Here is a 16045-nt window from a genome sequence, read left to right on the forward strand (position 1 = left end):
TCTACGTCACAAGTCATTAGCATACCGATCAAAAAGTTCGCAAAAAAAATGCTGAAAATCGTGACTTTGAACGTCCGTAAAATCACTTTCACGTAAAATCCAATTTCAATTATAATTGCAGATTTAAAATCACTGAAACAAGGTCTTTCAATTTAGCTAATAAAAAAGGGTGGCCAAAATTCGTAATATAAACACTTTAACGCAGCCAAAATTCCCAAGAACTGTTTCACGATGGTTAATAGATTAGGTTACTTACCCATTGGATACTTGATGTAATCATAGTAGTCCGGGGCATCCGTGACCTCGACCGCTTTCATAAATGGCCATGCACTGGCATGATTCTAAATAAAAGGACAAAAATGTGTCATTACAAGATTGCTTTCATCAAATCTACCGATTAGCGGTATAAAGCTTACGATAACAATAAAAATCTACTCTTGTATTCAAGGAGAAAAACCTTCCCAAAACAAGATTTACTAAACTTATAAGTTATTAGAGTTTCTTCATTGACTTCTCATACAGTACTAATTTATCTAGGTCTATGATGTACACTCAATAAAATTCAGCAGTACATGAATTAGACTTTTTGCATTTTTTACAGCATTTAACATCATTGGAATTAATGTAAGAATTAACCAATGTAATTTGCAAAAATAAAACGAAACCGGAAAAAACAGCATTGTTTTCTTTTTTCATTAAATATGTTTCAGGGACAGATCAATTGCAATAAATTTCAAATTGATTTCTAGCAGTCAACACTGCTGTATGCTCATGAAGTAAAGCTTGTGTAGTTTGTCTAAGCCCTACACCAAAAACATAGCGTGTATCCTTTGTCTTTGCCAAAGGAAAAGAGAAAACAAAGACTAATTGCAAAAGCGGATAGTTTATTTAGTAAGCACTGATAAAGTAAAGACAAATTAATAAACATACAAAATGGGAAATAAATTGACAGAAGACAATAGTATGGGACCATACAATGGTATGAGCACAAGCTAAATACAGTTGAACATTTTCAATATGAACATAATAGCCCAACATAATACTTTTAAAAAAGCCATCACAATAACAAAATAGAGAAGGATTTATTAATAACGTTTCGTCTTTAACTTAAGACATCTTCAGATTAATTGAGTTAATTTATATACACGAGGTTTAAATACAAGCATATATTACGGGGTGTTAAATTACATGTGAGGGGAGTAGGAAGTTTAGATGACGGAATTAAGTGAGAATGGCGGTATATTAAAGAAGGTGAAGGGGGATTGAGTTGCCTTGGGTGTTAAGAGAGGGTTTAAGTTTGGATATAAGAAGGCTTTCATGAATCATAAGGTCATAATTGTCGGAGGAGGAAGAGAGAATTGAGAAATCATTAAAATCGGCGGGGTGAGATGTATTTCTTATATGAAAAAGAGCTGCAGATGGTGGTGGACATAAGGAAGGCTTCCCTGTTAAGGGAGAGATTCCCAAGTGTTCTGATATTCTGGTGTGTAAATGACGCGTGGTTTGACCCACATACGTTGCAGAGCAGCATCGACACTTAAATGAGTATACAACACCAGATCTCAGGAGCTTGGGAACCCTATCCTTAAAAGGAAAGAAAGAGGAGAGACGCCTGGAAGAACGAAAAACAAAGCGAACGTTGATATGAGGAAAGGCAGCATTGCAGAGTCGAGTGATTTGAGTGCGAATCTGAAGACAGTGTAGGCCAGTGAAAGGGAGACAGAAGTACATGATTTTCTTAGGAGCAGTGTGAATAAGATCTTTGGGTTCAAATGTATTGTTGAGGAAGCGGTGAACATGATTGTCAAATATGTATGAAGGGAAGTTGTTTAAGGTGAACAATTTTCTAACCACTTCTAGTTCGGTATGAAAGTGTTCATAGCTGGAGCAGAGGTTGAAAATTCTGTGAAGTAAAGAGGAGATCAAGGAGCGTTTGTATTGAATGGGAATGAAACTATGGAAATTGGTGAAGAGACCTGTGAAAGTGGGTTTACGATACACGGAGGTGGAAAACTTGCCGTTTGAGCGAGTTATTTTTACGTCAAGAAAGGGGAGCGTGTTGTCTTTTTCCAGTTCAGATGTAAAGGAGATGTTAGGATGTTGGTGGTTGAGATAGGTAAGGAAAAGAGGTATGTGATCCAATGATCGGAAGAGTAGAAAGCAATCATCAATGTAACGTTGGTAAAGAAGGGGTTCGAAGGTGGAGGGACAGTTGTGAAGCCATGAATTCTCATTGAAGGCCATAAATATGTTCGCAAATAGTGGGCCTAGGGGGCTGCCCATAGCCACACCATCAATCTGTTGATAAACTTGGCCGTTAAAGAAGAAATGACAGTTTTTGACGGAGAGGGAGAGAAGTTGAGTGAATTGTGAACGGTCAAGGCCTTGAAAGGACGTGTTATTGGAGAAGATGTGATTAGTTATTATGGCGATTGTTTCATCCACTGGGATGTTGGTGAACAATGATTTAACATCAAAGCTCGCCATCACAACGTTATTGGCGTTAATGTCACTTTGTAAAAGATCTTGGACAAAAGAGAAAGAGTCCTTGATAATATGGGAGCTGGCGGAGATTGGTCTAAGGAAAGGAATAAAGAATTTGGCTAGCTTGTAGGAGTAGTGGTCAATACTAGATAAGATTGATCTTAGAGGGATGGAGGATTTATGAATTTTAGGGAGTCCATAAAGTATGCCGATACGTGTACCAGTGGGATAAAGTTCGTTGTATGTTTTTTCATTTATGCATTTTTCTGCCTTTAGTTTTCTCAGCAACGTCTTTACTTGATTCTCGCGTTTCAGTGTAATTTTGATGGCATCATCATTTAGAAGTTCGAATTTCGATGTGTCCGTTAGAATTTCCATCATCTTTTTGTGGTAGTCGTTTTTATTCAGAATAACAACTCCGTTGCCTTTATCCGGTTTCATGATGACAATGCTGTTGTCATTTCTCAGATCATTTAACGCGTTTAGTTCATTCTCCGTGTATAAGGCATTCGGTCGGCTGTAACTGCGAAAACCCGAGTAAGCATTGTCCTTTAGTTAAGCTTTAATTGAGTCAGGGAAAAAGCCAGAGGGTGTGTGGACGGGTTCTTGTTAAAGGCGATTGTAAAATTTCTCAAATGGTGTGAGGAAAGTGCACGAGTTTAGTTTGGCAGGTGGAACAGCAAAGTTGAGGCCCTTCGAAAGGATTTCTTTTTCTTTTTGGGTGATGAAACGATTTGAGAAATTGAAAACCACGTCGTCAGGGTTGATTGGGTTTGTGTTAATCTGTTCAGTGTTAAGGCGAAATATCTTGCGGTCTTGGGTGCGTTGTTGATGGCTTGGTTTTTGGTTTTTTTTTTACAGTTGAACATGTATTAAGCGGCACCGTATTAAGCGGTCACCCTGCGTTAAGCGGTCATGTGGCAAAGTCTCGAAAATTTCATAATACAAATACTATTAAAGTGATCTTTATTGTCACCTCTATTAAGCGGACGCAGTCACCTTTATTATGATACGGTATAGTAAGAAATGATATGAAGAAATCATTTACATTGAATGGGAGTGTGATCTATTTGAAGTAGGTTTAAAACAAAAAAATATGTATAGATAAATATTTAGTGATAACTGAAATTAGACCTATTATAAAGTAAAGATAGTGTTGTAATGGTGAATTTGAACATTTATATCCGGATTAGTTTTATTGATGCTCATCATATCAATAATCTTAATAATTTATTCACATCGTTTCTTCCTATACAGTATCATATTTCGTAACACAATCATTTTGCACTGGAGATGGCAATTTGTTAATATCGAAACTTATTTGCTTTTAAACAAATCGTCGTTTTTATTAAATGTTTTTTAAATTTGTTGCTACTCGGAAATTGTTTAATTTCCGTAGTTACAAAAAATGTCAACTGTCAACAGTATTTTCTGTTTTTGTGCATGTATTACACCAGCAATTTAAATTTTTTTGCTTAACTTTCCCTTCAGCCATTCAAGACATAAAAATTTCCCTTCAGACGAGAAAACGTATTTCCAACAATGTGAACTCGCTCAGAATTTCTAAGCCATAAACAACTCCCCTGTGGACATGCAGTTTGAGCCGTAAATTTTTTATAAATACTATTTTCTAGTTCAGAGTAAGAAAAATTATTACTTTGTATCGTGTTGTTAAGGATTATTTTGCATATATGTTAAGGAACAATACCGTTTGCTTCAATTTTAGTTACATTAAATATTACATGGCCGCCTGGGGGATTTTCATTCCAGAAGACTTGTATTAAGCGGTCCCAAAGGAAATCCCCAAAAGGTGACCGCTTAATACAGGTTCTACTGTAGCTTCAAAATGACAAGCACAAGAAGTTGTGGGACATTAAACAATCATTTTTGTTTGAAATGTCAATTTTAAGAATTCGTTTCACTTTTGTATCTCCCAAAATTGTCTGCCTTTCTGTTTGTAATTGTTATTAAACTCTGCTAGGCATTTGCTTCCTGTACAAGATCGTAGCAAGACTAATCCACAAGACTTTGATTCATCATATCTGATGTCTCTGTTTCTCTATCGACGAAAAATTTGCGACATCCATGTGATATCCTACCTTATTTTGGTAGAATACATTGCTTTTGGTTAGTTTTGCTGTTGTCAATGATATCTCTAGATTTAGTTGGTCGCAATGGTACAAGGATTTGTTTGTTTTCATGATGATGTAAAGTGATAATCTTCCATGCATGAAATCAACTATTATTTAGCCATAACAACACTCATCGGTCAATGTGCTTACGAACCAACCGGAGCTCATCGTTATTGAATGTGATTTAGTGCGCCATTTAAAGAAACGAATGAATATGATACAACACTGGACATTGTAAAGTAAACTTGCCATAAAACGTGATAAAATGTACGATAAATAATACATATTCGATCGTCCCTAATTTGCTAATCCGCACACAAGAAAATCTTAAATGTATTTTCATCTTTGACTCTCAAGAATCCAGCAACAGACCATTAAACGGCAAAATTTTGAAACTAGAGAGACTGCATCGCCGTGTTTTCATGTGAAAAAGTTTCTGTGTGCCACATGAAATAAGTAATTGTAACGAATGTTCAAACCTGTGATTCAAACGATAATTCCTGCATGTAGAAATCATGCTTATTATGGAAACTACTTAAGTTCACTGCTTTAAACATGACAAAGTTGTTCCTGCATGATTTGTAAAGAATTAGCTTTTGTTTGCTACCTCTATTACATCCACATTAACTTTATTTCATTGTTCAGTAAAGGTTTAAACAATAAATTCAAACATGCGACCAGTTGGGATGTAAAAATCTAAGACTAAAAAATCTGCTTTTCACTGTTCAAAGCATTTCGAAAATCTTCATAATTTTTAAAACCAATTGTTGACGTTACAGATTCATTCCACATGTTTTGAATCGATTGTTTTGCCTGTTCGCTCATCATTTCTCGCCATTTTGTTGCAGATCCTGTTACAACACGATTTATCGCATTCGTACCCTGATATCCAAGTTTTTGTAAATTTCGCACGAAGAGGTTTGTGTCGAATTTCTCTTGGTTCGCCTTCATAAAGTCAAACGAGCTCATCTTTACAGTTGTTTTTATAGTCGCTTCATTGGTTATATTCATAAAAGCTGCAATAGAGCGAATGGCACTTTCCAAATCATTCAACATGTCTTCATAAGTGAGCATTAAAATATTGGAATCATTTCGCTTTGGCCACCAACTGCATAAATGCTTAAAGTAATCTCGCATTACTTTTATCTTCTTGATATATATATCCGATATAAACGTCTCAATTGTCATTTCTCCTGGAGCATAAAAGAAGCCTTCAAAGAAATTATAGAAACTGTAGATAGCTGCGCAAGGATCTCGATAAATAACAACATATTTACCGCCTTTAGGAAGGGTGTTGTATGACATATGGCTTTTAAAAACCCGAGGCTGATATTTCTGTTCCGCATCGATGACATCGCCAAATGTATAAGCTGCATCAATCCACAATACAACTTCGTCTATATCATTAAAACTCATGTCTCCTCCGCTTCTCAACTGATGAACTATTTGTGACACCCATGTCGTGCCGCATTTTGGTGGACAACATACGAAGAAATCACTTGGTTTGGGCACAAAACTAGCTGCGTGCTCAAAGCTTTCTTTCGTCAAGTAAGCCGGCACTGGCGACAGCGTATTCCTATTTGATTTTACAACATTGCCTTTCGACATCTTTGCGTATTTTCTATCAGTAAAAAATACAATGGGCTGCCTGCTCACTAACTATTTAACAATCGTTCATTAGGATGTGGCAATATGTCAGATCCGAAATTATCCAACATCAATTTTATCCGATTAGCCGTATCACGTGCACGCTACTGCGCAACAGTGAATGCATGCATGCTTACAAATATGAAAACGATTGGCTTTTTTCTTCGGCGCAATTGTCATTGACGATAACCTTAGCACGACATTTTACCTGCTATTTCTCTTTATTTTCTTTTAATTGTGTAACTCTATTGTTTCATTTATTCTTCAAAAGCAAACCTTTCTTTCTATACAATTTCTCTATGAATGACGCGCCTATATAACGATAACTTTATTTTGGAAGGGCGACAATATTTTGTTAGGAATGACGCGCCTATATAACGATAACTTTATTTTGGAAGGGCGACAATATCTCCTCTAGGAATGGGCTCTCCTTAAAGACTGTTCCATGCCGATACTTTTGTAATACTAATACACATATATGCTAAATATTTAACTTTTCCTAGCCTCCAGAAGTGCTTGGATAGAAGAGTTCGCCATAAAGAAAGTAAACTATACTTTTGGAGGAACTTTGTTCCCCTAATCCTTCTTAAAAATATACTTCTGAGCAAGAATCAAGCATCCAACTACCTGTCGTAGGATCATGTAGGTAGCAATCAACTACCCTTGTCAACAAAACGTGAATTTCCTAACCAGCAATCACCCCAAAAAGCAGATTCGCAGGATTTCACACAAGTTTTGACTCATTCTCTTTGTTCAAAGAATTCCCTTTTTGCATCAAAGCGGAGATAAAGAAGTGGAGGAGTTCATACAAAATTATTTGAATTCTTTGAAAACAATAATTCGTCATTTGAAAGCATGTGTCCATTGAACTTACTTTGATTGGCAAACTGCCTCAAAAGAAATCGATAGAAAGAAAATTGAATTAACCAAGCGCTTGTTATGCGCGAGCAATGTTGGTTTCAATTCTTCAAAAAAATTCCTTACCAACTTCGAGCGAACCACTACCAGCAATTGTGGGGCAATGTAATTTCTAAGGGTAATGCTTGTTGTTTACTTTAGGATTCGTCAAATGCTCAAAAATACGATTAAGACCACATGGGCCAAATTCAAACAGAAATGAAATATTCTTGTACGACATCAACCGAAGCGTAGTTGGGAAAATAATTTGGATACAAGGTTGGTAAGCATCTCTCGTGTGACACAAATAATGCTGTCTCGTTTCTTGTACGACAGATATCTGGTTTGTTATGTGTTGATTAAATGATTTCTTACATGTATAGTTTGTCCAAAGCAGTGGACTTTAAACTTAAAGATATATGAACTGGCTTTCATCAATAGTTCTATGAGAAGTAACGATGATAGTTTGGAAACAATTTATATTTTACAAAGATGTAAAAGTCAGCAAGTTTCAGAATGAGAGTCAGCATATTGCCATAGACTAAATGTTAGTTAAGTAGTTGTATATGTAAGAAAAAGGGTGAAGCAAGGATATTATGAAATAAGGTTTGGCATTTGCAAGAGTAGTTTGGCATACGTAATTTTTTGCCAATTTATGGGCAAACAGGAATTAAATCTTCCATGTCACTGGGCCACAAACCAAGCGTTATATAATTATCAGGCAAGGTGAAAAATTCAGGAGCGCTTTACCTATTTCCAAGATATTTTATCATAAAGCCTGATTAATTTCTCAGTAGAAGCATTTCAAACTCCCAGCTTCACTCAAAGCATAAGAACGTCTATTCTTATGCTCAACATTTCCATGCTGAATCAGTAAAAAAATTATCGCACGTTAAAACTAAAGCACAAACCACATTATCATCAATGGCAAAGTAAATAATTTGAGCCCGGTAGTATCGTTACATGTTTGTTGATGTATATCGCTCAGGTTAGTTCAATGATTTAGTCACTTGACTTTTAGGATGACTAACACGTCTCTTAAGTTTGTCAAAACGTCAGTCAACACAAACACCAGCAGTCTTTTTAGGACTAACCTGCACGATCTACATAAACAAACAAGTATTTGTGTAGTTAATGGTGCCTCTTTCCCACTATGTTCGGTTCAAAACTACCAGAGTTACAACGACAAAAGAACGATTTGCCCATTAAAAATACGAAACACATGTGCAATTCGAACACCTACCTTAACTTGTGTCAGAATATTTTTAAGTTGAGTAAAAAGTTTATCTGGATCAATCGCCTCTTCACACCTGTTATGGAGAAATATAATACATTATAGATAAAGGTAAAAACGATTACAATGCATGCTAATGTTTTAAGTGATAAAATGTAACAACAGCAAGGAAGACTTTTGTATTCCAGCGTTTCGTGGCGTGGACAAATCCTTTAATAGGAGATTATGATCAAGATTTACCTTGCTTTTAATGGTGGCTTCCAACCAGTTTCTCCTAAATGAAACAGAGTTACTACAGTGTTTTTGTAGTGAAACAAACCTCATACGTTGATCAACTAACAACGGCAACAAAACAAACATGTAAGAAAATGATCATCTATCCGTCAAATTAATATTTTATACGAAGTAGGGATGAGCCGATAAAAAAACTGCCGATTACTGAGGCGGATTATCTTTTGGCCGATTATCGCAACTAATCGACCGATTAATTGGAACTTGCCGATTATTTTAAGAAGTAATATACAAAGACAAGTTGACCGAAAATAAATATGGAAATGCAGTATTATGTTTACCATACACACTATGTACAATTAAAATCAGCATAACAGTTAACAATTAAGTCTTACTTGTCATAGCCAAAGTTTAGTTTTGGCAAATTAAGGCTCAAACTGGATATTTTCAGCTTCATGTGGAGCTAGTCTGCTGCGTTTCTCAGTAGAAATGTTCCCAACTTCACTAAACACACGCTCTCTGAATATACGCTTGAGCTAGGCGGGTTTAGATACTTAAGCGCGATGTTGAAGACTTTAATGGTTGTAAGGGAATGCTAAGGACAAAACTTTAATGGTTGTATGGGAACGCTAAGGATACGACTTTAATGGTTGTAAAGGAATGCTAAGGACAAAACTTTAATGGTTGTAAGGGAATGCTAAGGACACGACTTTAATGGTTGTAAGGGAAAGCTAAGAACACGATTAAAAATTGTTTTCCTCCATCGTGTTGCAACGTAATGCATTATTATACATTTTACGAAAGCAAAAAACTAACACCTAGCTTTCTCATTCAAATCATTCTTTCGAGGAAAAGTGAAACTTAGGTGTACGGTGGCCCATTACTGACAACACAATAACAAATAGTTAATTCATACAATAGTAAACTCATTAAAATCGACAACAAATTGATCGAAAAGAATGACTCATGTTACGTTTCGTGTAAAAAGAGATAGAGAACAATAAACTCGTCAGCAATTAAAATAAAATAAAGAATATATTTAAATAGATAAAGAAGAGTTTAACACAACTTATCTGAGACACAGGCGACGACAGTGAGAAACTTACACGACTGCATTCGAATGAGCTGGGCTCCAATTTGTAACTATCAAATTTCGCCTGAATGAGTTTGTCAGACTGTTTTTTTACTAAATAACAATCTTTAAATCATGCTTAATATCATGAAAACCAACAATAACAAAAAATACGAACAAGTTTGACATTATGCTTTTACGCGTTTCGTAAATAGGAACTTCCTAAACGTCATTAGTTCCTCTTTTCATATGAGCTTTACATGCTCATAGTCATGCACATAACACTCATCACTAACCAATCACCTAGAAGAGAAAACAGACAACTCCAAGCATCACTTTTTTTATCTCAGGAGAAAAAGTTTCCTTTCATAGAGAACTTTTCTAGAGGCAACGTGCCGCCAAAACATCTCAAAGAGAGATTTAGTGCAAAATTCATGGGGGAAGATGGAGCCGACATAAAGCAATTGCCCAGGAATTTCCTTATTACAAAATGTAGGTGGATCCCTATCGATTGAACGAATCGTGTTCAAAATGGAAGTTTAGCATCTACAGTTGGTCATGCATAAGATGGAGATTAACACACCTAAACACATTATGAGGAATGAACTATAGTAGATTGCCAGAATTAGAAATGATATTTTGGTGAACAGGAGAGTTAAGTATTAGAGTTTCATAAAATTCTGAAATCTAAAGAATATCTTTGCAGGTCATTTTCCGATACAGTGTCCAGTTCATGTGAGATTGATAAAGAGTGTCTGATCTCGTACTTGGAACCTGCGTATTCGACCACTTTTTTGGGTAGAAAAATTATAGAAGATCAAATTTTAGACAACTTCAAGGTTTTTTTGCATCTAATGGAGGACACAAATGTCATTGGATAGGCAGAACCAGTTACTTAAAATTACCGCGATGAATGTAAAAATAAGAAAGAAGGGTCTCTACCGCCTCAACCAATTGAGAAGTTTGACACTCAAAATGTAAATATGTCTGGATGATGAAATCGTTAACAAGTCAAAAAACCACACAATGGTAGAAATTTTCTGATTATTACAATATTGTTTTACCATGAAAGTAGCTCAATGGGATCAAAAATACTTCATTTGCTAACTTTTGGTCGATGCTGATTGGTTTGGTTGGTGTAATAATATTCCAAAACGAAAACGCTGCGAAGGTCGGGCATTTAGAAGCCATAAAGAGGAGATTGGTCTCTCATGATTTCATTTGATTTTATAAAAAAAACGCGTGCGCTGATTGGTCTAAAGCCGTGCTTGCATTAGCATGTGCAAAACACATCCGAGCGCAACCAATTAAATCAATCATAACAATTAATCAGTGAAAGAGAATTTGCAAATCGATCATTTATACATTTTAGGGGGAAAATTAAAACATTTATTTTGAATTTTTCTGTTTCGCATTATTGTTATGTTATAAAAGAAATAAAAGGTGCTTACTGTCTTTTCACTGGCTTACGCAAACCTCGGAGACATTGGTAAAAACTCTCGAGTATGTGCAACCCTCGACCTTCGGTCTCAGGCTCGCACTGATCTGCTCTCGAGTTCTCCAAAGGTCTCCTCGGTTTGCGTAAGCCTGTGCAAACACAGTAAACATCTTTTATTTCTTAATTATTACACAGATCTGTTTAATATAAGCTTATATAATACTTATCTTGAGGTTAACGGTCGAAGGCAAATTAGAAAAAGTCACGGGATTGTGCCTTTTATAGAACTTTTAAGACAACCAAGTGACGTTTCATGCGTTCTGGTATATTTTATATAGTATACACGTGGCTATGCTATGCGTGGTATAGTATATAGTATACACATGCCTTTTATATAGTATACACGTGGCTATCGATAGTAAAATATGAACTTTAGCTCGGGGCATTGCATTGCAGTGAGTAAAATAGGAACTTAATCCTTTAAGTTCCAGTCTATGCCACATAAACCAATAATCTTCACAAGACCTGAGCAGGTAATGATTGATTGTTATTGGATTTTGTACCCTATCACTACTGTAATCTGTTGATGCTTTACACTGACACAATATAAATTGGTCAGTCTTTGAAGTAAACGTACTATAGGAAAAAAGCACACTGGCCGAAACCTCACCGTCGACTATAAACAATTTGCTGTTGCGTAAAAAAAATTGATGTTGATGCAATAAAGATAAATTTGCGGATACTGCGGTCCATCAATTTTCAGTTGGTGTACATAAATCTGTGGTTGTACAAACTATTTGCTATTGTTTTGAAATGCACGTATGGGCCACCTTATACAAATGAAGGATTGTCTATATAATGTTCATTATATGTCGTACAGCAATTTAAATTTAGGACTTACCTACTCCAGGAATACTCTCAACAGGAATCTGTCTAACACCCTCTTTGAAACAAGTCAAACCAGGATAGACTTTCTTGATTTCCTCTTGCCGTCTTTGAATGAGTTTTTTAACAATCTTGGAGATTCAAAAATAAAGAGCATTTAAATGATAGTAACAATACAACGAAAACACAGTTGATATGATGATAACAAGAGACTAAGACGAAGCCAATGCACCTGAAGCAGTAAGGATAATAGTAGAGTAATAGTAGAGGGGGGGGGGCAAATATTCTTAATGCAAGCTATAATCTACTGAAAAACATAGATTTCTAAGAAGCTTAGTAAGGCACATCCTGCATATTTCCCCCCCCTAATCATAGTTCTGGCGGCGCCACTGAATAAGTTTGATATAGTGTTTTTATGCCTATATTGTTCAATAAGAAAAGAGATAACGTCTTTAGCTTTCAAGTGATGTGTTTTTCATTTCATAACAATCGAAAATAATCGAGTATTCTTGAAATATAAATGGCTAGACGAAATAGTTATTTTTCCACCGTTGGCAATTGAATACAATTATTGACGGTTCTCTAGCGCACATACAACACAAGAAAACCCGCTGTTTCATTGCTTTTGTTTGCAATAAGAGTAAAGCCTCATTTACTGCACTTAACACTTGGAAAAATGCTATTTCGTCTTGCAATTTTATCTTCTAAGAGAACTCGATCATTTCTGATTGTTATATGAAATCAAAATAATATCATTGGAAAGCTAAAGTACTCCTATCTTTTTTGATCTGTAAAAAATATAGGCGTAAAACACAATATCAAATGCGATGGCTTATTAAAATTCGATACACTATTTAAGCTTGCGTCATAATTAACTATATATATATGCTGCCCACAAAATGATTGATCACAGGTTGATTTACTCAATATGAAAATAATTGCAGTAATATGACCTCATGCAATTATGTAGAAACAAATAATTACAGCTAAAAACGCAATTTCTTTTCCATGCCGTTTTCACGCCTCTATAAAACCTGGCTACTTGGAGTTGGGCATAAACACATCAAAACGTTGAAATTCTACTTAACGCTACATTGACCTTTACTTGATGCACTAGAGTAAAAGGTTATATATTATCTTATTAGCATTTGTCTCTGGCGCATTTTACATATGAAAATTTAACGTTTATTACGCCCCGAAGCGATTTTGGGCGAAATAGAATTTTCAGAACTAATTTTTATTGACGGGCTTTTTAAATGATGGTAAAGATAGATTTGTGTAATTAAAATCTACAGTTTTATCTTTTACAAGCAAAATAGTGACGTTTGCAAAAATTTGTAAAAAACCCAGACAAATTTAACAAAAATCTTAGCACTTGTTATAAGTACTAGGCCATTTAGTTCAGGCCATGCATACAATAAGAAACATAACCATATATGGTTATAAGAAGTAGTAGTATTCATTGTAATATGCAATGGAGGAAATTTCGTTTTAAACACGTAAAAGTTACCTCTTTTTGCTTTTTGATGACAGATGAAAATTCGGTGTATTGTATCTTTGCATTTAAAATACACTAAAAAGAATAATACGTAAGTTTGACTCTGCCTTTCTTTAGCAAGTGTCGTTAAAGGTGTTACCAACCCAACCCACTAATTTAATCCTGCTATGTTATTTTTCAGTGTATCTTATTGCAAAAACAATAGATTTCTCAGGAATTAACAATGATAATGTCCTGGAATTTACATAGCAAGGCAAAAACTTGCGGGAAGACTGTACGCTATTCAGTTACGAAAAAAAACACACAAAGATGTCGGTAGATTCTATGTTTTTACACATGAAATATATAATTTGAAGTTATGCATCTGCAATGAGGTTACGCATGATTTCTGGGCTGAATACCTCAAAACATTGACCTCAGAGGCCTCGCTCTAATTATACACATCACTTATGACAAACGAAGACGAGCGTAAACTCATAAACGTACACATAAACTTCGTGATCGACCGAGTCTCGGGTAGAGTCACAGAAAATAAATTTTGATTTCTGCTTTTGACAGAAAGAGTCGGCCGAAAATGGGAACTGGCGTTAACGCAAACATTCACTTTCACTTGTATGACTGTACAAATATAAATTATTTTCTCCGTAAACAGAAGCGACTTCAACTGTGAGTTAAGACGTTGACTGAACTGTTAAGACTATCAAAGAAAGTTGGAATAGTATAAAAAACTGCATTTTTTTATCTGTGGCAAGCCCTTTTTCTTTATTTCAACGTTATTACTATCAAAGAAAGTATAGCGCAGTCAATACAAACGCATATTTCTCGCAACTTTCTCACTTTTGTTTAATAAATGGAAAAGCAAAGAAAATTTAATTCACTTTTCTAGAAAATAGACTTCATTCATTAAACAGAAAATACTAACACGGCAGAACAAAAATTTGAATTGCCTTTACCAGAAAATCTCAATCATGAAAGCAAAAATTAATTATTATCTATATTTACTTGCATTAGCGTTGCTCCTTCGTACTCTTTAATATAGCCTTGGTAAACGTTTCTCGGTAAGGTTATATGTTTTGAAAATCCCTAAAATAAAAAAATACAGCAAAAAAGACTATAAGTACATGTTCTTCTCTAAATAAACTCTATCACACCACAAGTTAAGCGAAGCCGAATTAGTCTTCTCCATGAAGCAAATAAATTGAAAGTAAGTTGCCCTTTCACAACGCTTCCGTAGATTTTTTTGTGTTTCTCTAACATTTTTCTTCGAACTTCAAAAAAATTTAAAAAAAAATTCCAGCAAAAAATAATTGAATACATGAAGAAATTTTGTACTTTTTTCGTGCAAAATATTGGAAGGCAAGGTGCCACGCAAATTAACAGGTCATCTTTGTTTAAGTAATAAATGTGCTACAACAAATCATAAAACTCCACCTATATACGTAAAAAAAGTAGACACTAGGAAAAAATTCTCTAAACCAAGACCGCGGACAAAGCAAAAACTGTTGGTTATTTTAAGTACTTTACCGTTTTCTGGTACAGCTGGAAAAGAAATTTTTAAAAATGCAAGATGTTTTACCAGTAGAAAAACCGTTGTTAAAAGTCCCCCTGAGTCAAAATATGGACTACATTGTACAAGTTACCAAAATTTCAAGAAATTTGGGGCAAGCGCTGGCCAACGCGAGATCTTTAAATTTTCGATTTTTTAATTAATAAAAATACAAATTTTAAAGATCTCGCGTTGGCCAGTGATGGCCCCAAATTGCTTAAATTTTGATAGCTTGCACAACACAGATCATATTTGGACTCGGGGTGATTAAATTATTTTTCCAATGCTTATTTCTTGTGCGCAAGATCTGTTTTGATGGACTTTTAACAACAGTTTTTTCACTGGTAAAAAATCTTGGATTTCAAGAAATTTCGTCACTAGCTGAAGTGGCATCGCCAGCTCGAAAGTGAGAAAAACAATATTCATATATTCATGTTTTAATTCCTGAGAAACAATTTATTTCAAAAGAACTTCACACGGAAAAACATGAATATATGAATAAAATCCCCCGAATATAAGCCCACCCTCGTGTAAGCCCTTAGGGATAAAAGGCTTAATACTCAATTGTGTAATGTTCACATATGAGTGTATCTAACTGTCGCAGGTCGCGGTTAAAAAGTCGCGTGTCGCGGGTCTAAAAAACACTTTTTTTGCATGGAAAAGTTTGAAAGAAGTCGATGATAAATTCTCAGGAATTCTTTATTTCTATGTATGCCCACTTGAATGTGCTCTATGAACCAACGCTCTTTCCTGTCAACATTAAAATATGTCACCGGTGCTTTGGATATTTAAAATTTGTGTTATACTTATCGAAGTATACAAAACGATGCGTTGTTAATAAAAGAGGAATTGCTATTAGTTTTGAGGGTCGTTAAATTCTCTTACAATTGTAGTTGTAAAACCCAGTTCATAAATTATCAGATATGGTTTACTTCTATGTGTAACTTGCACTTTCTCAAGATTATAAATTTGCTATCTCAA

At 35.1% G+C, this 16045-nt stretch overlaps 2 protein-coding genes across 3 annotated transcripts in view; both read right to left on the minus strand.

Moving 5' to 3' along the window:
- Nucleotides 1-16045, minus strand: part of LOC124456112 (histone acetyltransferase KAT2B-like) — a 38854-nt gene that overhangs the window by 5383 nt on the left and 17426 nt on the right. Inside the window, exons 12-17 of one of the 2 annotated variants that reach the window (XM_047006641.1) lie at nt 14521-14601; nt 13531-13593; nt 12037-12151; nt 8635-8665; nt 8404-8470; nt 257-341 (exon numbers count right to left, since the gene is read on the minus strand). In XM_047006641.1, coding sequence (XP_046862597.1) covers nt 257-341; nt 8404-8470; nt 8635-8665; nt 12037-12151; nt 13531-13593; nt 14521-14601 — 442 coding nt within the window. Of the gene's footprint in view, nt 1-256; nt 342-8403; nt 8471-8634; nt 8669-12036; nt 12152-13530; nt 13594-14520; nt 14602-16045 lie in introns of both variants that reach the window. The other variant, XM_047006640.1, reaches the window with a different exon arrangement.
- LOC124456113 (sulfotransferase ssu-1-like) lies at nt 5192-6255 on the minus strand. Its single transcript, XM_047006642.1, has 2 exons — nt 5894-6255; nt 5192-5827 (listed from the first exon to the last, which is right to left on the minus strand). The coding sequence occupies exons 1-2, from the start codon at nt 6222-6224 to the stop codon at nt 5319-5321; spliced, it is 840 nt and encodes a 279-aa protein (XP_046862598.1). The 5' UTR covers nt 6225-6255; the 3' UTR covers nt 5192-5318.

This window comes from Xenia sp. Carnegie-2017, unplaced genomic scaffold (assembly GCF_021976095.1).
Source record: "Xenia sp. Carnegie-2017 unplaced genomic scaffold, XeniaSp_v1 HiC_scaffold_42, whole genome shotgun sequence".
In the NCBI taxonomy this organism is placed as follows: domain Eukaryota; kingdom Metazoa; phylum Cnidaria; class Anthozoa; order Malacalcyonacea; family Xeniidae; genus Xenia; species Xenia sp. Carnegie-2017.

Excerpts from the sequence above, each read along its gene's own strand:
- LOC124456113 (XM_047006642.1), bottom strand. The coding sequence starts at position 6,224 with ATGTCGAAAGGCAATGTTGTAAAATCAAATAGGAATACGCTGTCGCCA. Across the intron at positions 5,828-5,893 it reads CAACACCCTTCCTAAAGGCG|GCTTCTTTTATGCTCCAGGA; the intron begins GTAAATATGTTG and ends ATTTCTTTGAAG.